The following is a 27048-nucleotide window of genomic DNA, read 5'->3' as shown; positions in this document are numbered from 1 at the left end:
TTTTATGAGCCAAAAAAAACTGGCACTTTAATTTTGAATCACCAGAAAAACCTGTACACATCTCGGATTCCATGATCCAAAAGCTGGTTCCCACCAAACGAAACCTAAAACTCCATCTATGGTGTTAAATGTGAAAAAAAAAAACAAAAACAACACTTAGAAAAGGAGACTCGAAACTACCCGACAGGGCCCGCCACATGATGCCCACCTGCACCATGCTTGCCACGCAAAAGCAGGATGCACCGCCAGCACAGGAGGGCATCCCACAGACAGTGTAACGCCCCTCACCACAGAACACCATGGGACAGGATGCCTGAAAAAAAAACGAAACAAAAGAGAATCAAGGAGTGTTGTTTCATCCAACCTAGGTGCAGCTGCTCAATGTGTCAACCAGAGTTGCAAAATGAGACGAGCTTATGGTAAGCTAGCACCAGCTCTGTACACCTAACGCCGATTCAGGCTCAGACTCTACGAGCTTAGACATGAGCTGATCGCAAAGGGTTAGTCAGTCAGCCAAATGTGAACAATTGAGCTTCACAAGCATGCATGCACACATAACCACACACCCAGAGCACGGTTAAACAGGAAGGCTAGCAAACAGACAGGTTGATCCTCGAGTCCCATACGCCCAAACACACAAGTTGAGGTGTGGTGTGTGCACAAACACAACTTTAAAATTTAACTAGGTCAAAATCTAGCACTCCAAACCTGCTGGAGCCCTAGTGCTAAATAATTCATGCTTCCAAATACAGCTCAATCTAATGCTTATCACAAACTTCTGAAATAAAGTTGTCATTGCAAAAAAAAAATACAGCCCAATCTAAATCAGGTAATAAAGCACAGAGAGAGTTCTCAGTGACCTTGGCTTGGAATGTGTTTGATGTGTCCATGAGAGCTCTCGCCAGTGAGAATCCTTGCGCACCCAAGTCCTGCTGACCTTCAATCCGAACTGGAGTTCCACCAACTTCAGTGGCTGGTGGATCAATATAAGTTCAGATATTCATTACCCCAATTCCCGTGAACTCTCTCATAGCAACATTCTCGAAGGTTTCATTTAAAACATAAAAAAACAAAATAAAAAACACCATTCTAGAAGTTATGATTTGTTTGGCTAAACTACACTCCAAAACAATCAACACCAACATTAGTCATTCCATTGTGCTGTATGGTACAGACGTTAATAAAAGCTAGCTGTGTTGGACTCTTAGCGATCCTTCTATAAACAACCACCTATGCCGGGAGTTGCTCATGGTCTAGAAAAGTAGCACTCTTAAAAGCCTGGCCACCACCTCATCAAATACACGACAAGAACTACCAATCGGGGCTCTGTTTGTCTGGTAGAAGCAGCTAGTGCACGTCACCTTGTGTTGGGACGTTGCAGGTTCAAAACCCAATGGTATAGTTGTATAACTGGTAGGGGTCTGCCTAAGACCAGCTTGCCTTTCAAAAAAAAAAACACGACAAAGAAAATCTGAAGACCCAGACCACATCTCATCTAATACAGCACTTTATCAGAGCCACAAAACCAACGATGAGCTTAGAGTAATAGAAAAATGCAGCCAGACGATTGACAAGGGTAGCTACTATTACGGCCTTCAGCATACATAAAAACACATTGGCAGCCCACCTGATTGGAGAACCTCATATGAGGTTTAAGTTAGGTTAGCAGTTCAAGATTTTCTGGTTATTTTTTTTTCGGTTTCTAGGGGAACATGAATCAGTCCATTTCAATCTCTCTCTCTCTCTCTCTCTCTCTCTCTCTCTCTCTCTCTCTCTCTCTCTCTCTCTCTCTCTCTCTCTCTCTCTCTCTCTACACACACCACGTATTCTTCATTATTTGAGTTCAAAGCGCAGAGGGGAAACAAGGAACGCATTTATTGCATTTAAAGCCAACACGGATGGGGAGAAGGCCATTTTCAAATAATCCCCCTATGCAAGAATGACAAACCAATCCAGAGTTGCACGCACCTATTTCCAGATTTTCACACACTTATCATGGCTGGCAGATGCAACCATGCAGGTAGCAGGTGATTGCGCCAATGCCGCTATCAGACCCTCATGGGCTGACACTGTCATGGTCTTGTTATCCACCATGTTCCAGAGCTCCAACGACTGCAAACCAAGGTCATGGTGATGATTGTGATTAACAGATAAAATAGCAATGAAAACCCGAAAACATGGAATGCAGAGCAACACAAACAGGCGACTTCAAGAGAGCAACTGGGAATATTCAGATCTTCAAGATATATTGCAACAGAATAATGAAATGCAACCATTTTTCTAAGATCTTGAACCATAACCAGGAAGTGTTCGAACAGGTATAGATCACTAAAAGCCTCATTACAACCTGAGTGCTGAGTTTTTAATAAGCAAAATCAAATGTGGTATGATTTTGTGAGGTTTAGTTGACAAACTCTAGAAACTCATAGAAGGCAGCTTAGCGACAGGGGAGAAGTGCAAATAACTCGGACAAACAAGGCAGAGACACTGGGGCCTCAGTGAAATATTGAATTGAGCAAGGAAAAAAGAAAAGACGTTTTCATAGGTCACAAACATTACCTGGTATCCACCAATTACTAGGAGTGTTGGATATGCAGGATGGAAAATACATGAATGGAATTTGTTTCCATTGGAGCTGAGTTCATGTATGCATTCACCACCAGAGGCCAATGACCACACCCTCACAGAATCCTCGCTTACAGAAGCAAGATAGTCCCCATTTGCATCCCAACAAATAGAATGCACCTCTTTAGTATGACCCTGCAATCCGTCCCCACCAATAACAAGAGAAAATAAGCATCAACAGAAGCACTACATAGATGATAAATTAGGCACCCTAACAGTGCATCACAAAATGGTAAAGGAACCACCTGACTGTGCAAACACCTTCACTATTTGAAATATGACATTATACCAAAAATATTTCCTAGACAAAGGTCCAATCCTCCAGAAGTTATCAATGTTGGACAGTTTTTCAGCTTTTTTTTGGCTAGGCAGATGGATAATGTTAGACATGCAAACACTTCATAATCCAATGATGAAAACAAGACATTAACATAGTAAGAATTCTTCATTGAACGACAATGGCAAACAATCACATCCATCCATAGGAGTTGCTAGAAGAAGCAGTCCCACATGCTGAAAATACCTATCATTTTTCACAAGAATGTTCACCAACCAAAAGCACAGAGAACTGGTCTTCCTTTCTACTTCTATTCTCCTATTGAAAGTAAATATTAAGCAATAGAACTTGCTTTCATGTAACAGGCTAGATGAAAATTTTTAAAAATGCCACAACAATACAGATGTTACTTGCATTGACCTAGAAAAAATGATCATATTTCTCCATATCTGAAAGTGTCTTTGTTCTCAACCTTAATTTTTGCATTCCCCTATTAGACAAATAACTTTAAATCTACTGAAAGATTGCCACAACAGTTTGTGGTTCCAACCGTTTTATCACCATGCTGAGAAAAATAAGATTGACATATTGGAGCATACAACAGCTCTGCTAACTCTATGGAACAATCCTTCATGTAAACCAGAAAATTTTTAGGCCAAATAGCATAATAGAAGCTCCTCCGCATTAGAAAATTAATGAGGTGTTTTATGGGCATTCTTCTACACTGGTAGAATATTGATATTCTACTACTCGGCTTGCATACCTGTAGTGCATGTATCCGCCTATCAGACTCGAAATCAAAGATGGATACCACATTCTCTGCAGCAGCAGCTAGAAACTGCCCAACTCTAGGTTGAAATCTCACTTGCGCAGTTCCACCCTGCTAAGTTGCATAAGCAAGAAAAACCAAACAGCTTCATTGGAAAAAAAGAAAAAGGAAAAAGAAAGACCAAACAAATGATCAAATGAGATCACAAATATTAGGCGTGGGGGGAAAAACAAAGAAAACACTAGCCTTGGAAACACGTGTGCATGAAAACTGATTAGTGCTCCACAAGCGAATTTCACCATTGCCATCACAAGAGCACAAAATATCTGTTTTCTTTGGATGAAAATCTAGTGACATCACAGCAGATCCATGCCCAGTATATACATTCATACAATAGCTTGGCTGCAATAGAATACACCAGAGTACAGAATAAGATAAAACTTTATCCATGGCAGCAAATTCAAGCATTGGTTACATGTCAGATGCATGTGTACATAGATATATACTTATATAATGTGTATGTATGTATATATATACATATAAATATATATATATATATATATATATATATATATATATATATATATATATATATTGTAATAGGTTATACCCATTAGGGGTATTTTTGTCATTTCAGTTTTGTAATAGGCTGTGCTTTTGTCCTTTTATTTACCTTGGGTTAGTCCAACAGCTAGTTGGCTAGCCCTCTCTCTCTCTCTCTCTCTCTCTCTCTCTCTCTCTCTCTCTCTCTATATATATATATATATATATATATGTGGGAGTCTTTCCAATATTTTAGTTATGCTTTCCCTAAGCATTTTATCAATAATATTTGTTATTTTTATGTGTGTGCTTTGCCCATAAGAGACGTGTTGATTGTATTGCCCATAAGAGGCTTTGTGTTTGTGTGCACTTGCTTGTAATCTTGTAAACCCATAAGTGGCAACTATTTGTGCACTTCTTTATTTCATTACATAGTATCATAGCCTTGAGGCTGTTGAAGTGGATAATCACGTGAAATAAGATTGTCTGTGTTAGAAACTGGTACTCCACCGTGAATCACAAGAGGGAGAGGAATAGAGAGGGAGAGAGGCGTCAGTGGCTGCAGAAAACCCAAAATTGGGGCATGCGGTTTCTTTTCATTCACTATATACACGTACAGTGTAATTGGGGTATTACATAAAGTGTGAAAATTACAACATGCCATTAATGAGCATGTGTTAAAATAAAACTAAAACAGATTGGGTCTAGATCCTGAGATCCAAGCCCAGTCGTGACATCTTTTCACCCTTCCTCAAGTTGTACATGGTTTTGAACCATGAACAACTTGCCTTTTAGCATCCAAAATTTATCCTTGATAAGTCCTTTTGTAAACAACTCAACAACTTGAACAACAATCCGAACGTATTCTGGTTCAATTTCCTTCTCTTCGACCTTCTGTCTTACAAATTGTTGATCAATTTTAATATTTTTGGCACGACTGTGGTAAATAGGATTGAATGACATGTTAATAGCACTTTGATTATCACACGAGAATGCTTTTAGAAATTGGTTCTCCAACTTCTGTCAAGAGGTGTCTGATCCATGTTCAGCTTCTGTGTTCGACCTGGCTATGGCCTTTTGTTTCTTACTATTCCAGGAGACGAGATTTAGACCAATGAAAACACAGTATCCTGAGACTGATCTACGCTCATTTGGATCTCCTGCCCAATCTACATCTGTGTAAGTAAGAAGTTCATGCATGTGATGGTCATGCATACTCTTTCTGTATAGAAGTCCATCTCCAATAGTTCCCTTCAAATATCGAAGAATGTGTTTCACAGCTTCCATATGTCCAATATGTGGTTCATGCATGAACTGAGACACCTGATTGACCGAATAGACAATGTCAGGCCGAGTGAAGGTAAGATACTGAAGCATTCTTACTACCCTGCGATATCCTGTAGGGTCTTCATACAAATCTCCATCTTGGAAACTGAGTTTCTGATGAAGTACACTGGGTGTGCTTAAAGGCTTGCAATCTGTCATACCTCCTTGCTAAGAACATCATCAGTATACTTATGTTGAGTGAGTGTCATGCCTTCAGGAGTCCCATCAACTTCTACTCCAAGAAAGTATCGCAGTTTACCAAGATCCTTCATCTTAAATCTATGATTCAAAAGTTCTTTGACCTGTTCAATATGTTCATTAGAGTTATCAGCAATGATAATGTCATCAACATATATCAATAACAGGGTAACTATATCTTTACATTGGAATATGAAAAGAGAATAATCAAGAAAAAACCGATTAAAGCCATATTTTTCTACTTTAAGGGAGAAACTGTCAAACCAAGATTGAGATCTCTGCTTCAGACCATATATAGCTCTCTTTAACCTGCACACGTATTTTTTGGAATTCCCTTCGGCATACCCAGTGGCTTGCTCCATGTATACTTCCTCCTACAGAGTTCCATGAAGAAATGCATTTTTTACATTCAGTTGACTAAGAGTCCATTGGTGCTCTACAGCCAATGATAATATGATGCGGATAGTGCCCATTTTCACGACTGGACTGAAGGTCTCATTATAGTCTTGTCCTTGCTCTTGTGTGAAGCCTTTGGCAACCAGTCTAGCCTTGTATCGCTCGATAGTACCATTCGACTTATACTTTATCTTATACACCCACTTTGAACCAACCACATTTCGATTGTATGGTCTGGGAACGATATCCCAAGTGCCACACTCATGAAGAGCCTTCATTTCTTCATTCATAGCTTCAATCCATCTTTTAGAATTTATTGCTTGATAAAACGTGGTGGGTTGATCTTCCATGCCCAAAGAGGTTAAGAAAAGTTGAAAATCCATTATGAAGTTCTCATAACTAACCCACCTATCAATAGGATGTCGAGGCCGGGTAGACCTTCTGTGAACAAATGATTGAATGAAAACAGAAGTAGAATTCGGCTCCTGATTAGAGCTGGGGAATATCTCCTTCTCACGTCGAGAGTAAACAATGCCTTTATACCTTCGAGGGCCAATGATGGTTCAGAGATCACACTTTCCTAAGTTCGTAGCAGTAGTCACGTTTTCCTCTTCTCTTTGATTACAGTTTGAAGAACAAACATCGTCAATACTAGAAAAGAGATTTGAGTTCAATTAAAGATGATAAACTTTAATTTCAGGAGGAGTGTCAACTTTATGACCAAAATTTGATTCATCAAACACAACATTTCTGGATATCTTGATGCGCCTGCTCACGGGATCATAGCATCTGTATCATTTGTAATCATCAGCATATTAAGGCCTTATCCTGAAACTTGAGTCGCATTGAACTGTCAACATGAACATAACATACACACCCAGATACGCATAAATCATGATAATTTGGATGCACATCATACAAAGAGAAATGGGGTGATTTGTTTTCCAAGATATTCATGGGCAATCGATTTATGACATAGATTGTTGTATGAAAGGCCTCTGCCCAGAAGGTAACTGAAAGATTACTATCATGCATCATGCTCATTGCACTTTCGATAATATGACGATGCTTTCATTCAGCAACTCCATTTTGTTGAGGTGTATGGGGACAAGACACTTGCCTACTTATTCCATTTGTCTGGAAGAAATTAATAAAGTCATTTGAAGAGAACTCACCCCCCTCAATCACATTGAAAACAAGTAATATTTTCAGAGAATTTATTTTGAACAAAGGAATGAAAATTCTGAAACAATTTGAAGGTTTCCGATTTACTTTTCATAAAGAAGATTCATGTATATCGAGAATAGATATCAACAAAAATGAGATAATATCTAGTGTCAGACATGGAAGGAACTGGAGCCGGACCCCAAACATCAGAGCATATAATTTCAAATGGTCTTGAAACTCTTTTATTAATGGAATGAAATGGAAGAACATGACTCTTACACTGAAGACAACTAGAACATTTTTTATTATCGACACTTAAATTCAGACTTGACTTGAGAATAAGACTGCTTGGTACAAACTTATCAATAAAATGGCAACTACAATGACCCAAACGATCATGCCAAAGATTCAGCTCAATAAATTCAAAAATATTAAGGACACTCTCAGAAGGAACTGAAGATGATGATGTGAGCTTCAAGATGGAATCAACAGGTTGAACACGAGATGAAGGATCTTCTTGGAACACGTACATATTCCCTTGTCGTTTTCCTTCAGCGAACTTTTCCCTCGTGAGAAGGTCCTTAACATGAACAGAAAAAGGAGTAAACTCAACTATAGCATTAATGTCATCAACAAACTTAAAGACTGAAACAATATTTTTCTTAATATTAGGAGCATGAATGACATTTGAAAGAGCAAGGGAAGAATTGGACATAGAAATTACAGAATTTCCAATATGCGAAATATGGTGATGAGACCCATCTCTAGTGACAATACTATTTCTACCAACTTAAGGAACAAGGTTTAGGAGCTTACCAGCATTGCCAGTGGCATGAGTGGTTGCACCAGAATCAATATATCAAGTACCTTGATGATTATGTTTGATGTTCAATTCAGCCAAGACAGATAATAACAACTCTTTGACTTCTCCAGTGTTCTTCAATGTATCTGTGCCTTTTCTTGTCTCCAATTGTTTTCCTCTATTTTGCGGGTTATGCCAGCAATTTGCTTTGATGTGTCCCCTTTTGTTACAGAGAAAACAAGTAGGTATTGTCCTTTGCCTTTGCAAATTAGGAGGCATACTGAGAGTAGGTAATATTCCACGGGCTCCTTGTCCATTCTTCTCTTGACCTCCCCTTTCCCGAGATTCATACATGCCACGTCCTCGACCATAAGTAACTCCTATGGCAAGAACATTGTGTGCTCCAATGGGATTATGAATACCTTCGGAGAATCCCTTTAAGGTCATCCCATACTGTAAGAGCTTAGCACGAAGGTCTTCAAATGTAGGTAAGTCTGGTAAACACAGCAAAGAAGTAACCATTATGTGATAATCAGGTCCCAGCCCACTCAAAGTCTGTTGCACCATATCTTTGTCACTGACCGCGCAACCCACAATGGCCAACTGATCTGTGATAGTCTTCATTTTGTTTAAGTACTCCATGACAGTCATGGAGTACTTCCTCAACATTTAAAACTCTTTATTTAAAAATAATATTTTAGCATGAGAAACTTTTGAATATGTCTGAACAAGGCGAAGCCATAACTGCATAGCTGAGCAGTCATCTGGGATTGCCACAAGCACCTCCTGTGACAAAGTGGAAGTGATGTGGGCAACCAAAGCCTGGTTTCGCTTCATCCAGGATACATACTCTAGATTTCTAACAAAACTAAATAAAGTTTCACCCTCCCCACTCTTGCCTTCTTGTGATATGAACTCTGAAGGAACAGGAACAGAGTCATCCAGATGTCCAGAAAGATCCTGACTCCTTATGAATGGGATGATTTGTCTCTTCCAAGTTAAAAGATTGGAATTGTTCAGTTTCTCAGACACAAGCTGACTGAGAAAGTTGGAAGAAAGGCCAGATTGTGAAGAAGAGAATGAATCCATAATGAATGGGAAGCGAAAACGAAGAGAATTAACAGACCGGAAAGAGACGTCACTTTGAAAATGAAGAGAATTAAGAGACCGGAAAAAGAAGTCATTTTAGAGCAAACAAAAATAGAATTAAGAATTTAGAACAGATAATTTTAGAACAGATAATTGAATTTCAAAAAACTCGGCTGCCTTTTTTTTAAATAGCCTGCAGACCCGAGACAAAAAAAAAAGAATATACAATAAAGAAGAACTGCTCTAAAGGAAAATAAGTATTCAATCGGCAAGAAAACACGTTAATATGAAAACGACGTGTTTTCTTCAATGTGGTTTCTTTCTAAATGGGAGAAAATTCAAGGTAGAGAGGAAGATAAAGTGATGTTAACCAATCAAGGCAGAATACAAATTGTGTTCAGGTCAGATTCAGTTCTGACGTCAATATGGAAGAAAGAAAGGAACAAATTTGACGTGATTTCAATCTTTAAAATCACGCAAACATGAGTTTTGATATTATGTGGGTAAATAAACAGGAGAAGAAGAAAACAGATGCAGCAGTGTGAAAGAAGGAAGGAACAGCAAGAAGAGAAATAAAACGGAGAAGAAGAAATCAATATTATGGGTTGGACGGAAAGAAAGAAACGATCTTCAAGGAAGAGAAAAATTACCTTAGAAGAGGATGAAGGGGCTGAAACGATCTTCAAGGAAGGATCTGACGCTCTGATCTCCACCATGAATCACAAGAGGGAGAGGAATAGAGATAGAGAGAGGCGTCGGTGGCTGCAAAAAACCCAAAATTAGGGTCTACGGTTTCTTTTCATTCACTATATACACGTACAGTGTAATTAGGGTATTATATAAAGTGTGGAAATTACAACATGCCATTAATAAGCATGCGTTAAAATAAAACTAAAACAGATTGGGTCTGGATCCTGAGATCCAGGCCCAGTCGTGACATCTTTTCAGTCTGGAGGTGGTTCGAGTGATTGAGGATTTGCTTGCTTCGAAAAGCTCGCCACCAACATTCTTGTTCTTCTCTTTTCTTCTTCTTCTCTCTCCTTTTCTTCACCATGGCCGATAAAGAAATTATAATGGTTGTAACTTGTTCCCATCAAGTTCGATGGGGCCAACTACAATAATGTGGACTACAGCGATGAAAAGAATTTTGGTTGGAAAGGAATTGTAGAAATATGTTGATGGTTTCACACCAAAACCTCAACCTATTCTCACTAAATCCATTTTGGGAGAAGATGGGTCGACCGAAGAAGAATCTCTAAAGGGAAGTGAGAGAGAGAGAAGGCCCTCTTAGAATACAAGGGCTACAAAGAGTGTAAAGTTGGCCATGCAAAAGTTCTTTCCCTTTTTATGAGAAGTATGTGTGAAGAACCGTGTGCAAATATACTTGAATTCAAAAGAGTCGATGAAGCATGGGTCTTCATCAAATAAACCTACACCCAAAAAGATGCCACACACAAATGGAATTTGTGGGACCGAATTCATAATAAAACTGCTAGAGAGTATTATGGCACTCTCAAAAGATTGTGCAATCAAATGGCAAAAATGGAACCAATATGAGATACACCCAACGATGTTTATCAAATAAAGAACTAAATCCTTGAAGAACAATTTTTTTAATTTATGAAAGGTCTTAAACCCGAGTATAAACAAGTTTGGGTCACCATCATCCACCGGAAGAAGGTTCCACCTTTGCATGAGGTATTAGCCAAAGTATGTATAGAAGAAACTAGATTGAAGACCATGTATGAACCAAAAGAGGCCAAGGATAATGTGTTGACTGTTTCTAGACCTGGTGTTAAATGTATATTATATTTTTTAACTGTTTTATTATTGTAATAGGTTTTTTCATGTAGGGCATTTTGGTCATTTTACACATGTAACTGTTAAAATGTATATGCATATAATATGTATTGAGTATGTGGTTATTTTTGGACTAGTCAACGGAGGTGCTGAAACAATACAACAGCTCTAGTTGTTAGATTGTTCCAACAGCTCTATTGAGAATTTGAGACTACCTCGTGTGTAAATAGGAGTAAAAACTCACATTTGTTACAAATGCTTTTTCTAAGCATTCTACTCAATAAAGATAATACTTTTTATGTTTTTGTGTTATTTTTTTTACTCTTTGAAGTCTTGTATATGCACTTTGTGCTTGTGCAGTGCCTTAGTGCTTTTGTTTTGTTCTTTCTTGGGTTTGTAATAATGTGTGTGCACTTTGTATTTGTTTTTCCGCATATTTTATTACATGGTATCAAAGCAAAGAAATTTTTCTTGGTAGTTTTTGCCCTTTTGGATCTTGGGATTCTTTGGTTCGGGCTTGTGCTTCATGAAGGAATTGTGATTGATGTATGGCTTGGATTCAAAGGAGATCTTGACCCAAAATGTATCTTAAATCTTTATTCTTAGGTTTTTAACTCTCTTTATTTAAATGTACATATATAATCTAGTATTCTTTAGCATATGTTTTTTTGGCACTTATATGTTATGTAACATAGACATGGCAAACGCCCCACCGCACCCATGGCGACGCCTAAGTAGGAGTACGAGTACCAGGGGAGGCACGGGTACGTTGTGGGTCGATTCAGGTCGGGTCCAACTAAGACCCAACCCAAAATCCAACTTTTTTACCCGAAAAAGAGAGGAAGGAGAAGAAGAAAAGAGAGATATACAGAAAGAGAGAGAGAGAGGAGGGAAGAGAGGGAAGAAGAAGAAACGAAGGGGAGAGAGAAAGAGATAGAATAAGAAGAAGAAGAAACGGAGGAAGAAAGTGGTGGAGAGAGAGAGGAGGGGGAGGCATACCTGGGCCACATCTTCTCCTTCCTCTTGTTGTCGTAGCCTAGAGAGAAAGAGAGAGAGGGAGCCAATCTTCTCAAAATATATAATATATATAATGGATTGGGTCTAACCCAATCCAATATCCAAATAAATGATATATATATATATAATATAGTCGTGTCCTTGCGCCCGCAATTTTTTAAATTGTCGTGCCGTAGCCTACGTACATGTACCCGTACCCATGTGACATAGCTTATATGTTGTATTTGAGCACTTCATGGTTATAAATGTCAAATCATGTTCTTATGTATGACTTCAAATTTGTTGTGTTTTTTTTGTTATATTGGACTTTGTTTTGTTTTTCTAATATTGTTAAATATTTTTAAATGATTTGAAATATTTATTTTAAAGTGACTTTGTGTGTCATTCACGAGTATGATTTTATGAGATTTTGCTTGACTTGTGTTTGAATTTCTTTCTTTTCTCCTTGATATATTCGTATATGAAACATAGAATATTTTATGTAGTATTAAAGATTTTATGTGGTTAAAGTCTTAGTGATCATGGATATCTTGTTATTTAAAAATTTGAATAAATGATTTTTCATATTGATATATGATCCTTGTGCACTTGTGATTGTCTTGCATACACATATAAATGGGTTTGTCTATTTGTGCATAAGGAATTGAGCATGATTTCTTCATACAAAAACTTTTTCTTTTATGGGAATTATGCACTCATCCTTGTGGAATTTATGTTGAACTCCTCTATGAGGTTTATGAATGTTTTTTTAAGTGTTCTTTTAAAAATTATTATAAATATTTATGTTATTGTTTGTTCTCTTGTTGGCCCTATTAATGGCCCTTATGATTGTGCCCATTTGAGAGGTAGTTTTATTCCAATTGAATGGTTTGTGTCTTGTGGTTGTGATATTTCTTAGACTCATGGCTCATTAATGAACATTATCTTACATGTTCTTTACATCATGTTACCTCACATGAGTTTTAACTTTTAAGTATTATGCTTCTTGCATGCTTGTGATACTCGATAAATTATTAATTTTTATATTGTGAGCCTTCTTGTGTGTACCCCTTTGTGGGTTCTTGTGAGTGTGTTCCTTAGAGAACACTTTCGTGTTTGTTCACTTGATATTGGTGGACATCGTAGTTCATGATTGAAGGTCTTTTGGTTCTTTTCTTGGTATTAATAAAATTTGTGAGAACCTTCCCCGTTTTTTGCCCTTTGTGGGATTTGAAAGTATATTCTTTGTGGTTCACTTTTGTCCTTGTTCACTTTGTATCTCTTGATGGGCATTCTTGTCAAAAACTCATTAGTGGACATTTTATCTTGTCATATGATTGCATTTATCACATGCTTTTGCTAAACTTATTTAAGGATTTCACTTGACTTGATATTTTTTGTCCAATCGATTCTTGTTCCTTGGAATGTGTCTTTCAAGGATTTTTCTATATGCCTCTTTATATGGCTTTGTTAGTTCATCACTCTCCTTTTGATACATTCATTATTATTTGTTTGGCCTTATCAAGGTGAATTGTATGCACATTTGTGTTGTGCAACCAGAGTCAGTTGTTGAAGTGAGTTATGTGTGCACCTATGTCTTCTTGTCGGTATAGATTGCCAATGTTGGCTCCGACTAACAGTTGATTGACCTCTGATTCTATGAGTATGTTGTATCACTCAATTGTTTTTTTTTATAACTCGATGTTATGGAACCAGAGTTAGTTGTTGGGGTGAGTTATTTGTGCACCTCTGTCTTCTTGTCATTATAGATTGTCAAGTTTATGAATGTTGTATTGGCACTTGTCGATGATTGATGATTGACCTCCGGTTTTATGAGTGAGTTGTATCACTCAATTGTTTTTTTGGCCTTTGTTGTTTATTGGATATGCTTGTATTGATCTTTGTTAGTAATGGCTTAATTGTTATTTGCTTGTGATCATGTTAGTCCTTGTGGATTAAATCTCATATTGTTGCAAAATTTATTATTTTGATTTGAATATTGTTTTTGAATCTTGTTTTTTGACATCAGTTTGTCTTCATTACAATAATTTTTGCCTATCTTGCTTTGTCCTCTCTTCCCTCTTATGTGAGTGATTTTTTTATTGGATAAGAGATTCTTGTTTATCAGTTTTACAACCATGGTTGTCATGAGTTATGCGCACATGTTGTAGTTGATGTTATTGTTTGCAGTTTTACAATCATTTTTGAGGTGAGGGATGTGCACCTCTTGTGGTTGTAACTGGTATTTATTGTCAGTATTGCTGATGCATGGTCATTGGTATAGTTATTTGCAGACATTTATGTTTGATCTCTTGTCCTATGAGCTGATACACTTGGATTTTAAAGATGTCGAGTTGAAGGTCATAAGAGGTGATTGCTTCTGGTGAGCAAACTGGGGTTGAGATTTGCAAATATCATTCTTTTTGTTATAATTTGTTGAATGTGGGATTTTTAAAATCTCTCCATGAACTTTCTAATCTTGTTCGCTGCTCATTTTTTCTGTATGACATGTTTATTCATTGAAAATTTTTCATGCATTGAATATGCTTTAATTGCATGTTGGATATATATATATAGATATTTAGATTTGTTCTATGTTGGTTATCGTGTATTTTTTGGATGAATTTCATTAATTTTTCTATGTTGTCCTTTGAGTTTTTATATTTAATATATTTGTTGTCGTATGAGTTGTATCTTATTTGAAATACTCAAGCCTTTAGGACTTTATTGCTAAATTGTTTATATCTTATTGATATTTTATGTCTAATATATGCTCAAAATTTATGTTTTCATGACAAATATGTTCCTCTTATGATTATGGTTGTCTAATTGTGAAATTCTTAAAAATTGATTTCGAAGTATATTCATTGTGTTTATCTTAATGGCTTATGTACCTTGCTTGAATTATTGCTAATATTAAAAAATATTGCTTAAGGTGGTACCTCTATGTTTTGTTGGAGAACTTCACCATCCTCTCTTTATATATATATATATATATATATATATATATATATATATATATATGAATTAATATGTGTAATTCTTGTTCAAAATATATATTTGTTTTGAAACTATATACATATATTCTATAACCATTTTTTAACTATTGGGTTAAAACATTTCCTTTTAATAACTATTTGGTTAGGATATCTCCCTTTGTGTAGTTGGAACCTTTGTGTTGTTCTCGATGATATGAGAAAGAAATTTTGTTTTTAAAGATGATATGAGAAAGAAAAAAAAATTGATAAATCATGAAGATGGAGATAGCGGATGAAGGCATTTGGTGAAGATTATCAATAAAACTTAGATCTTTCCCTTTGTTTTTGTTTTTTTTTTCAAACTTTCGGTAATCACACCGAAAGTTTGAGGGGGAGTGTTAAAATGTAATGATTCACACATATATATATGAGTGTATTTGTATATATTATATATTTTTAATTGTTTTATTATTGTAGTAGGTTTTGCCCATGTAGGGGTATTTTAGTCATTTTATACATGTAATTGTTAAAATATATTACATGTATCTATATGTATACATACTTGAGTATGCCATTCATTTTGGACTAGTCATTATAGAGTTGACTAGTCAATAGAGCACTTGAAACCTATGTCACCAGGGTACGGGTAGAGGTATGGAGGGTACGACATGGAAATTCCAAGAAATGTGGGTTCGAGGGCATGGATATATATATATATATATATATATATATATATATATATATATTAAATATCACATAAATACAAAATAAACTGAATATAATCTAAATATATATGCTATATCTAAAATATATATTATATACTGAAAATATGAAGTTATAAACTGAAAATATAATTATAAATTGAATACAAACTTGTATGTACGGAGAGGAAAATGGTATGTCCGGGTGTTGACACATGATGACACGGGAATACGCATGTCGACACGGGTACGGAAGGCAAAATGGAGTGTCCGGGTACCATAGGTTGGAACAGTCCAACAACTCTACAGCTCTATTGACACTACCTCGTATATAAATAGAGGTAAAAAACTTTATTTGTTACTAATGCTTTTCCTATGCAGTCTACTCTATAAAGATGATATTTTTTATGTTTGTGTTATTGTTTTGACTCTTTAAAGACTTGTATATGCACCTTGTGCTTGTGTAGTGCCTTAGTGCTTTTGTGTAGTGCCTTAGTGCTTTTGTTTTGTTCTTTATTGGGCTTTGTTTTCTACATATTTCATTCCAATGCCAACACAAATGCCTATAAGCCTCCATACTTCACCAAACTTAACTTTGGGAGGCCACAAAATGATTATGGGAGAAAGAAGATTACAACAACTACGCCTTCATCCCAAAACAATTGGGGTCGGCGATATGAACCAAAAAAGAAAATCATCCTCGGTCTTCCACATGAATCCTTCTCCTCCAATCATTTCTATCCAATGTCATGTCCTCGGTGAGGTTCAAAGCATTCATATACTTTCCTATCATCTCCATCCAAGTCTTCTTAAGCCTACCCCGACCTCTTTTAACTAATATATTTTCCCATTTCTCCATCCTTCTAACTGGAGCATCATTAGGCCTTCACCGAATATGTTCAAACCACCGTAAACGATTCTCTCTCATCTTATTTTCAATGGATGCAACGCCTACCTTCTTACGTATCTCCTCGTTTCGAATCTTATCTTTTATTGTATTTCCACACATCCATCTAAGCATACGCATCTCAATATTTGCCATAATTGTGGAAAACTGGGAGAGATGAAACCCTATTGCCTAAAATTCAAAAAAAAAAAGATGAGAAAAGGGTACAATGGTAGACTCTTCTCAAGAAGACAAGAGTGGAACCAATGGAGATTCCACATCTATTAAGAACATTTTATCTCAATCGGTGGAGACTCTACAACCGCTTCTCAAAGGCTCATCTTCTTCCATCACTAGTGTCGTGGTTTCTTTTTCCTCATCTCCCGGTAAGATTACTTGGCTTTTAGATTCCGATGAGTCTTTAAACATGACTTCCAATGATTCTTTGTTTTTCAATTATAGGACTAATGCAAATAGATCCAATATCTTTTCTTGATATAAAAGGAATTGAAATTTTTAAAGAATTTTCAAATTTTTATATTCCAAAAGTTAGAATTGTTCCACAACTCAATTTAAATCTCGTTTATGTTTATCAAATAGCAGACTATGGTTGTAGTATATCCTTCTCATCGAACCGATGTTTGGTAAAAGATCTCCAATCCGGGAAGCATATCGAGGAAGGCCATAAAGAAGGGGATCTCTATTACATGGATCGATTGATTATTCCCAAAGATACTTTTTATTATAATGTACTAAAAATTGATGTATTTTGTGGCATCAAAGGCTAAGACATCCTAGCACATTTAAACTATCCAATGTACTTCAATTTGAGAAATATTTGTAAATGTGTAATGAAAGCCATTATTGTACTGATTGAATTCTCAAAAAAATGAAAGTTATTCTTTTTAAAGAGATGACATTTTTTGCATAGTTGGCAAACTCATAACTTTTCCCAACCCTAGACTCGCTCAGTAACTCCGACAGGTTAGGACTATACATTTTCTAGTGTTAAGATATGAAAAAAAATCAAAATTCATATTGTATAATCACTAAATTTAGCATATGACATCAATGTCTAAGCTATATAAGTATTCAACTATACATAATTGTTAATATTTATGATTTAAAAACATATAATTATTTATAACAAGTATTCTTTTACGGGAATTATGCATTAAAATCACAAAATGCATGAAAAAAACATTGTTTTTGCATGTGGATCGGCAATGCCGAATCGTGACCCAGTTGTGGTCCGATCCGGATCGACCCGGGCCGAGTTTGCCAACTATGCTTTTTTGCTTCCAAACTGTCACACGGACTCTTCTAAAAGGGCACCGCAACCGCGTCGCAACCGCGTCGCACCCGCACCCAGGCAGGTGTCACAACTACCTTTGTGTTAGGTGAAGTCAACCACACCGAGGTCCAATTTTATGCAAAAGTAGATTCAGTTAACCCTAATCAAGTTCATTTTTATCAATATTATATATATAAATACATAAATGCACACAAATACACATAATATTAACTTAAAACTGTTGAAAACTATATATATATATATATGTATATATATATAAATATATATATATTCTCCCCGCACCCCCGCACCCAAGTTTTTTTAAAGTGCAGAATCGCCGCATCCGCATCCACACCTATGTGACATAGCTTCCAAACCACTTGAATTACAACACTCGGATGTATGGGTTTGACGCCTAACTTTAAGCATGTGCAATCAATCAATCAGGGATGCTGAAATAGATCTAGCATGGTTGACGCCACAAATCAATGTTGACACTATCTCACATGGAAATGGTGTGGAGGACAAAGGCCTCCATACAATACTAAAATTAAGGTAATTGATGTTTCTGATGTGTGCATAGGAAGCACGATCTAAATGTTGGCATCATATATAAGCAAAGTGAGATATCATACAAAGCAGGAACAACAGTCAACAGAATAATAAACATGGTCATGCTGGAACAAAGGTGACAATGGCCAATTTTGCTCTAGAACATGTACAGTCCAGGTCCACGTCTGAGAAAAGATTTCAGTTCCAATTGGATCAGCACATCGAGATAACAAACCTTGTAATTCAGGAATGAAATACATAAATATAAAAAAGACTAGATATGACCTGGACCTTATTCAGATATACTGCCCACAATAATCCAGATCTGTTAGGATCCTACCGATAGACCAGTTTGAACCCAAATATAGAGGAGTCTATTTTTCCGGTTTATATTCAGATGTATCAGGTTAGGACAGAGTTCCAACGATAGATACTGGATCTGTACTTTGTGGGTCATACAGGCTGACAACGCACAAGACAGGGTTGGTCACAGTGACTGCACGCCCAACCAAATCAGCCCCAATCTCTTCCCTTATTGGAATCCATGATTTTTTTTCCTGCCATTTTCACATTCAAACAATTCACGCCCTACTAAGATAATGTCAAGTCCTAATAACATTAATATTTCCCAAATTTGGAAGATCATCTTCATGGTGTTTGAGCATAGGCCACTTCTCTCATTGCAAGCTATCATTCTCAAATGCTATGTCAATATTTACAGGTGCAGTTATGGGTTACGAGAGTATGATATATATAATGTCGTCAATGTGCAAGATGCATATATCCAAAACTCTAATCTTTCACATGACTTAGATATTCAATTCTGATGCTGTCTATTTACTTATGATCCAGAAGCAGATTATACTGCTCAATCTACAAGTAAATTTTATAATGGAAAATACATTTTTTTAGAGGAAAATAACAAAAAATACAATTGAGGAACAAATTTCGTTATCTTAAACAGAAGAAGAAAAAAGTATGTGGACTAATTGTCTAACAAAATAATGCCACTTAAGACTAATAGAACATGAAGGTTTAAGATAGAGTTGATTAAGTTAACAGCATCAAAGAATAGAGAAATAATGAGAATAAGATAATGAAAGATAAAGACGGCACAGAAAAGAAAAAGACATCTTAAGAAATATTACATCAGCAGCATTCCATAATCGCACAGTTCTGTCAAAGGAAGATGTTGCCAGTTGGATTGAATTGGGTCTAAACCGAACATCTGTAATCAAGTGAGAGTGTTCTTCAGGAGTACTCTCTGTTTTCAGGGTGTCCATGTTCCAAAGGATAGCCTGCAAGCAACAAACAAAATTCAGCATGTGTCCCGTCTATACAGGTACACAGTACACTAAACCTTTCCAAAAGGTTCACAAGGGTAAATTTGATAAGCAACTATTCACCTTCTTCTCATGCCCAGCACTAGCCAGCAGCTTTCCATCAGAAGAAAAATGGCAGCAGACAACTTTGTTATTACTCGAACGAAGACAACCAACCTCAAGGAATGTAAAACCTGAAACAAAAGCTGCCGAGGTAAGTTTGGGCTGAACTCACTAAAAGAACATGATACTGCATATGTTACCTTTGGAAGAGTCTGTGTTGTGTTCTGTAGGACTCCTCTTTAGTGTACCAAATAAGCTTGGATCTCCATCATCATGTTGAGATAAAAATGATTCTACATTATCCTCTAAGGAACCATCTCCAAAATGGTCCATGCCTTCCTGCCATGTGAATATATAAAAGGTGCACAGACCACAATAAAAACAAACTCCCTCCATATGTCACATAGGTGTGGGTGGGTGTGACACGGCAATTTCAAAATTCAAAAAACATGGGTATATATATATATATATATATATATATATATATGCTGAATGCATTCTGGGTCTGATTAGCTGGACCCAGGACCAAAGAGTTGAACCAGACCTGGGTCATGACCCAGGTCTTGCGCAACACCTGGCCCTGTGCCATGGACAGGACATACAATTCGACAAAGGGTATGGGGAGAGAGAGAGAACCTAGAACTGGAGGGCGAGGCAAGCGCCATAGGTGGAGGGAGAGCCGCAGAAGAGAAGAGGCACAGGTGTGGAGGGGAGCTAACCCCAACACACCTTCTTTTATTATTTTATTTTTTAAACTTAAAAGGAAAAGGATTGTTTTGTTTTTTTTAACTTAAAAAAAAGGATGAAAATGGACTTGGTCAATGCCGTCTGAGTCCATTTGCTGGGCAGAATTGGTCTCAGAGTGAGGCAGGACCCATGTCCTGCGGTACTGGGTGTGTGGCGTCAACACGAGTGTAGCTTCTGTTCATGCGAGTCCATGTTACATAGCACTCATAGTTATAAATTACAAAATGAAAGGCATACCAGCTGATTTGAAGATGATGCAAGTCCACCTGGTCCATCTGCACCATACATCATCAAACTTTTAGACATACTATTGACACGCATATTTGCAGCCATAGACAATCCATCACCAGGTGTATGGGTTGATGGAGTTGATGGTGCAGAATTTGGGGGAAGGGCCAGAAGTATTTCCAGTACCAGTACTGTTTGCAGCGCCAGAAGATGAAGGCTGCTTCCTTTTTCTATTGTTCTGTTTTCAGAACAGAAAGACAAGAAAATAACTGCATTATTAACATGATAAAAAACAAACTCCAAAGAAGATGAAACAAACTTATGCAGCCAATAGAAAAGAACATGAAAATCAATGACATACACAACCATACTGCAGCTTGTAAATAGAGATTCACGCTTGAAGGAAAACCAAGTCGAAAATCAACACAGAAAAGGGCCAACCTGCTGCAATTGCTGCTGCTGCTGCAACTGGTCAGGTTGTTGCTGGTGTGCTGAAGATTGCTGTATCTGGGCCATCTTCATCTAAATTTAAAACTAATTAGTAGTATTACCTACATAAGTTCCAATACTAGTGATAGAAAATATTGCATCATATTCACAGCATACTGAATTCTGGATTTTATTAGCTCAAAGACAGTATTTCAGTATCCTCCTAAAATGGTACAGTATCAAGTAAATTCCCCCAATTGTACATTCTTTAGGTCTGCCTTATTAATGAAACATCTTTGTTCAGGTGCTTTTGGTTCTCTAGGTTAGCAATTGAAATAATTACTTTACAGTGTTATTATGTCAGCTGCATCATAGCAAAAACAAAAATGAAACTACCGTCTTATCATAGGGAATGGCCATCAGTTTCTCTCAATTCTTGCCTATGAAAAAAATAACTTATTCTACAAGAGTCCATTAAGTTTATTCTTTTCGTTGTTATAGCTAATGATGGTGTACAAGAATGCATTCACATCCATTAAACTGTCTAACTACTCTAACCATCATGCAGACTTGGGAGTAAACCAAAAGAGAGATTTTCCAACATAAAAGACTACCACAAGTCTCCTAGCATATTACAGAAGACCCAAAAATTCTCACTTTTTTTCTTATTCTTTCACCTGTTCAGCAAACCTAGCCCAATGCCTGTACTCCATGGAAATATTATTTTCTCCAATTTAATTCATGTCAAAAACATGCAAGACATCAGAACCACATAGCTAAGAAAAGTGAATTAAATAAATACTTGGAAAACCTAACCTTCATGAGAAGTTCTGCTTGATCCTGTGAAGGACCTCTGACCTTTGGTGAACCAGACTGGATAGGAGAGCCTATAGATCCATCATTTCCAGTGGGTTGCCCATCTTTTCCATTGAACCCAACTCGCTGCAACACTCTAAATCTTCGAGGATCCACGTCGCCGTAGTTTGGTGAACCTGTTGATCCTATGTTTCCTTGGACCTGAGCCTGTGCTAACAGCTGATGTTGTTGCTGGGCTGTCAAAAGTTGAAATTGGTTTGGAGTTTGCATGAAGGACTTTTGTACTTGCTGACCAAGGCCTGGCCGGAGTTGATCAATCCCCTACATACAAGTTTGAAAATCCAATATTCCAACGCAAGAGATAAATGGATAAAAAATAGACAGATATTAATAACTACAAAAACTTTAAATGTGGTTCACAATGAAGTTTCTAAGCATTCACCACTTACAGTTAAAGGCCAACCCTTTAGTGGGAGACCACTACCACCCTGATTTAGTCCTGAAGAGGAAACAAAGAAATTCAACATGATCCAACCATAAAAGGAAGACAGAATATAAAACTCAATTTCAAATAAAATTTTCTTCAAAATTCTTGGTGTTATTATTCTACTGGAAGATTCTCGTGAAAATTCTCAGCTTAACCAGTCCCACACTGGCTACTAGCAAGATATGATACACAATTTGCCCTTCCTTTCAGATCATAGCATGCATTCAGTTAACATTTGTTTCAGTTCAATTCTGTTTCATAGTATTATGAAGCACAGAAGCAAACATGAAAAATAATTGACACTTAAGTTGAAGGACTGTTTTTTTTCTTTCCTTAATCACAAGATACCCAAAATATGATTCAAAACAATGCCATAGTGAATCATCAACCAATTAGAAGTGTATCAAGAAAAAAACAAACATGACAAAACGTGGTAGATTAATGTGTTTCCCTTTTCAAGACAACAATATTCAAGCAAAGATTATTGAACGTCACCTTTTTTTATTTTTCCTCTAATACAAGCAGTTATGTTTTTGGCCATTACATCAATTGGACAAAAAATGAAACCTTAATGGCTAAAGGTCCACAAGATATATATAATGATACATCACTCTCAAGCAAAAAGATGGACTATCCTGTCAAAAGCCATCTAAAAAACATGGGTAAGCTTTTGAATTTCTTGCAATATTATTGCCAAAAATTCAGAGGCTGCAAAAACTGGTAAGACAATGAGGCGGTCAAAATATCTCCTATTTTCAACATTAATACTTTTCACATTTTCTCTCATTTTTCTTATGATTTTGAAATATCATCTATTCCAAGATCATCCTGATATTTTTCCAACAAACTTCAAAAAAAGAATCTGGCAAGATTTTTCCCTTGCAGAGCAGAAACCCAAAAACAAGATCACTGACATTGGTCAAAAGCACTAGGCAAGCCTAGAGTTGGGCCTTGCATGATCGCTTCCCCTTCATAAGCGAGACTAGGTATCACCTGCAACCATAATGCAGTGGAAGAAAAAAAATATCTAAAAAGTATTCCCCAGTCACCTAGTTGCCCGTTTAGGTCACTGAGGTTGCTTGTCCTTGCCCTAACAACTGGGTGCCAAGATCACCTTGGTTGACCAGATGAAGCCCAATTAAACCCTTCACTACATAAGAATCCAGAACCTACAATTCCATCATATATATAAAAGAAACTCTATGCAGAACAATGTCTACTAAGTATTTACTTTTTCAAGCAACCATTCGAAAGATGGTAGACGCATGATGCAGCAGATGATGATCCAACACCACGTTGAAAGATGGTAGACACACGATGCAGCAGATGATGATCCAACACCAGTTCATAATAGGGGAGGTGGGGGCGTGGGTGCCAAGGGAAAAGAAAAACTACAGAAGACCCGCATGAGATGCATGAGCCTTTGAGGAAAAGGCAGATCAAGGTTGCTGCCAAAGTGTTTCATGAGCCTTTTGCATGAAATTCTAAAAGATAAGTTAATCATTTCACCTGGGCTACCAAGACCAGATTTTGTCTGCAGAATTCCAGATGCATAAACGGATGATGGGTCCATTGGCAAAGGTCTTTGACTTGCAGCCAAACTAGCATCGCCCTTGATATCCTTCAACAGAAGCAATAAAAAGAAACTAATCAATTTTTAAACATTAAACCTTTAAAAAATGTTAAAATACTGAATTTAGTAGAAAACTTCAAGGCAATGGATGAACATAGTTACAGCAGTCTGTTGTGTACGTGCTTGAATCTGTTGCAAAGTAGCAGATACATTGCCAGGTGTTCCTTGGACCAACTGGCTGTGCCATGGAAAAAAAACAAACAAATAGAATAAATTAAACAAATCCAGTGATATGCAGATGGCATCCTTACGGTTACTCTTGTCTAAGCCTAACTATAACTCAAAAGAGTCGAGAGATTTAGCATAACATTTTAGCCTGTGTACCTCTGATTAGTTGAGGATTTCAAAAGTGCCATCCTATTTGCATCAAGCAGCTGTGGAGATGACTCTGGATCCATTGAATTTGGATGTTTCATGCGTTCTTCATACAACTTGGCAGCCAAGACACTGGCCGTAGACTGGCCCAACATGCTCTCAGAACCTATACCATTTATTGAACCAGAAAGTGAAGGATGACTGGCATCCCTCCGCTGCATTTGAGCATGCCGTTGCTGCATAATTTGTAACTGCTGCATCTGCATTTGTTGTTGATGTTCCCTGGCTTTCATTTGCTGTGCCTGCATATTCAGATCACCAAATGGGAAAATAGAAGGGTGATTGATACAAAAGAGTTGACAGCTCAGTATCAGAAGTGAAGCCAACCAGCAAAATATCTACCTCTATGTAAGCAGCAGCAACCTCTGAATGCTTCTCATTTGTCCTTGCGATAAAGATGTCCCAGAAAACGGACCACCATTCAAATAAAAAACCCCCAGGGGCATCGATAGCTGTATTTTAAACCAAAAGACATAGAGTTACAACTGCAGGTCGCTCCCTACAGCACTAGCAACAAACACCCTTCCCCCACACAGAGAAAAGAAAGGCCATTCCCAAAGTAATGATTAATAACCTACACATCGTAACCATTCAAATGTAATGTCTGAGACTGAATGCTTCAGTGGGGACGATTATAGTAAAAGATAAACAACAGAATAAGCACCATGCAAATTGAAGTTTCCAAATTATATTGAATTGCATTATCATCAGATTCAGCTAGCGAAAGAATTCACTTTCTCCAAAGTAAACATATACGCTCACACAATGCTTTTCTCAAGAGAGAGAATGCCATTTAAAAATTAACAGCAGTACAGCAGTGGCACAACTAAAATTCCATAAATCATCACTAGGGAAACTAAAACATAATATGCTCCAACTAAGATTATTAAAACAAGCAATGCAGTTCCAGAGAAAGAGAACGCCCAATGCAAAGCAGAATTGGAGCACAAATTACCTACGGGATCGGCAGCAACCTTCCCTTCCGCCATGAAAGCTTTAGCAGAATCATGCAGATTTCTTTTCAAAAGATAGTCATAAATATATACATCGAGCCTACAATATAAAAAAAAAAGAAATATTAAGATTCGGAATAAAAAATCATAGACTAGTTGAAGCATCAAATTTTCATAAGGGCACCTACATTTTATCCGCTTCCCAATTGCTCTGCGCCATACTGTGCAATCTAATTCACCGGAATGATGGAAGATACAAAACTAAGATTAAAAAAAATCCATAAACCAAAGGATGAAGGGAAAATCCATCAAAGAAGAACTGATTTGTATCACATCGTACCTTTAACTCAATAAACACCGAAAATCAACAGGAATTCAGCCGCATAGCTTCACGCAGTATCAACTCCAAACCCCTCACACTGATGAGATTTTGTAAAAAAAAAAAATAATCCTGCTTCACACTCGATAAATTTTACAAACTCTGCTCTCTACTCAACTATGTCAACATCCAAACAGAAACAACGAGATAGGAAATATGATCTCGGCCCTCTACAGAGCTCTCATTACAGAAAACAGACGAAGAACAGCTTCCACTTCACCGCTTCGATGAAAGGAAACCGGCATTCGCCGTCTCCAACAACCCCAGAAACCCTAATTCCTCCACCATTACACCACAACCCCAATCCCTGCAGTTCCGAACCACAATCTTCCCGATCGCAGCCTCCAAAAAAACCTAATGCCGCTTCAATTCCTCGCAATCCCTGACGAAAAAACTCAATCACGTCACTGCATCAAGCAAAAACAAAAAATCAACCATAAACGCCCCCGATCCTTCAAACAAACCCTATAAAACAGACTGAACACCAAAACCCTAGCAATCTCACACGAAACAAGACCCCAAACACCCTCAAAATTGCAAAAAGATAAACCTTTAAAACGATAGTTAGTTCGCGATATTGGAGCAAGAATTCCCCAGAGAGAGAGAGAGAGGAAAAGCATCCGAAGAAGGCGAGACGGAAGGACGTACAGGAGAGGATCAAGACGAGACGCTCGAGGCTCAAGGGAGGTCGATCCCCCGTTTCGCACGCGCTCGAGAGAAACCGATTCCTGACGGGTGCTTGTTCGTTGGAGACAGCGTCTGAACCAGTCGAATCGGGATGGAGACCGGTACATCCGAGGGGCGACTCGGGGTGGGACTCCCCGAGGGACTTTGATCTGCCGCTGGCTTTTTAACAGAGACGGCCGAGCTCCGCGCGTTAAAAAGGAGCAGTCGGGTTCCCGGGAAGAAGAAAGCGATCGAGGGCCCGGATCCGTTGATTTCAATATTTTAGATGACGCGTACGGTGGAGATTCCTCCGAACTTGCTCGAAGTTTTCGTCGCGTCCTCTGTCCGCACGGAGCTTAACGGGGGGAATCGCCCTCCGTTTTAGATTTTGACGCAAGTACCCTTACTGAACATAAAAATGACCTTGTGTAATCTCGTTTATTAGGGTAATATAAATTATTTGGATGGGCTGCAGTGGTTGCCCCATGTCTTGCTTCGGTCAAACGGGGATGGTAACGGGTCGGAACATGTTAACCCACACTGTATCTGAT

The 27048-nt window shown here is 37.5% G+C and overlaps 1 protein-coding gene across 4 annotated transcripts; it reads right to left on the bottom strand.

Moving 5' to 3' along the window:
- On the bottom strand, positions 1 to 26683 carry LOC149813677 (transcriptional corepressor LEUNIG_HOMOLOG-like). 4 transcript variants are annotated; one of them, XM_089990975.1, is made up of 21 exons: positions 26382 to 26655; positions 25793 to 26213; positions 25641 to 25713; positions 25455 to 25552; positions 24842 to 24951; positions 24449 to 24741; positions 24227 to 24302; positions 24001 to 24112; positions 22454 to 22503; positions 22005 to 22325; positions 21201 to 21281; positions 20946 to 20997; positions 20769 to 20806; positions 19985 to 20123; positions 19806 to 19915; positions 19548 to 19697; positions 3918 to 4073; positions 3666 to 3782; positions 2560 to 2760; positions 1969 to 2112; positions 1 to 313 (listed from the first exon to the last, which is right to left on the bottom strand). In XM_089990975.1, exons 3-20 carry the CDS (start codon positions 25670 to 25672, stop codon positions 1969 to 1971), a joined length of 2280 nt encoding a protein of 759 aa, XP_089847101.1. In that variant the 5' UTR covers positions 25673 to 25713; positions 25793 to 26213; positions 26382 to 26655; the 3' UTR covers positions 1 to 313. The 4 variants fall into 4 exon arrangements, with proteins under 4 accessions (XP_089847101.1, XP_089847102.1, XP_089847103.1 ...); XM_089990976.1 differs by having other exon boundaries at positions 25793 to 26238; positions 26480 to 26654; XM_089990977.1 differs by lacking the exon at positions 1 to 313 and adding an exon at positions 672 to 973 and having other exon boundaries at positions 26480 to 26683.
- Positions 26684 to 27048: the final 365 nt, after the last annotated feature.

Source organism: Nuphar pumila, chromosome 16 (assembly GCF_984573655.1).
Source record: "Nuphar pumila chromosome 16, dmNupPumi1.hap1.1, whole genome shotgun sequence".
Taxonomy (NCBI): Eukaryota; Viridiplantae; Streptophyta; class Magnoliopsida; order Nymphaeales; family Nymphaeaceae; genus Nuphar; species Nuphar pumila.
This window is presented reverse-complemented; position numbering and strand designations above follow the sequence as displayed.

Coding starts and splice junctions, on each gene's coding strand:
- LOC149813677 (XM_089990977.1), bottom strand. CDS start 25,672: ATGGCGCAGAGCAATTGGGAAGCGGATAAAAT. Junction 24,113..24,226: donor CACGTACACAACAGACTGCT/GTAACTATGTTC, acceptor CTTCTGTTGAAG/GATATCAAGGGCGATGCTAG. Junction 2,761..3,665: donor GGCGGATACATGCACTACAG/GTATGCAAGCCG, acceptor GACGGATTGCAG/GGTCATACTAAAGAGGTGCA.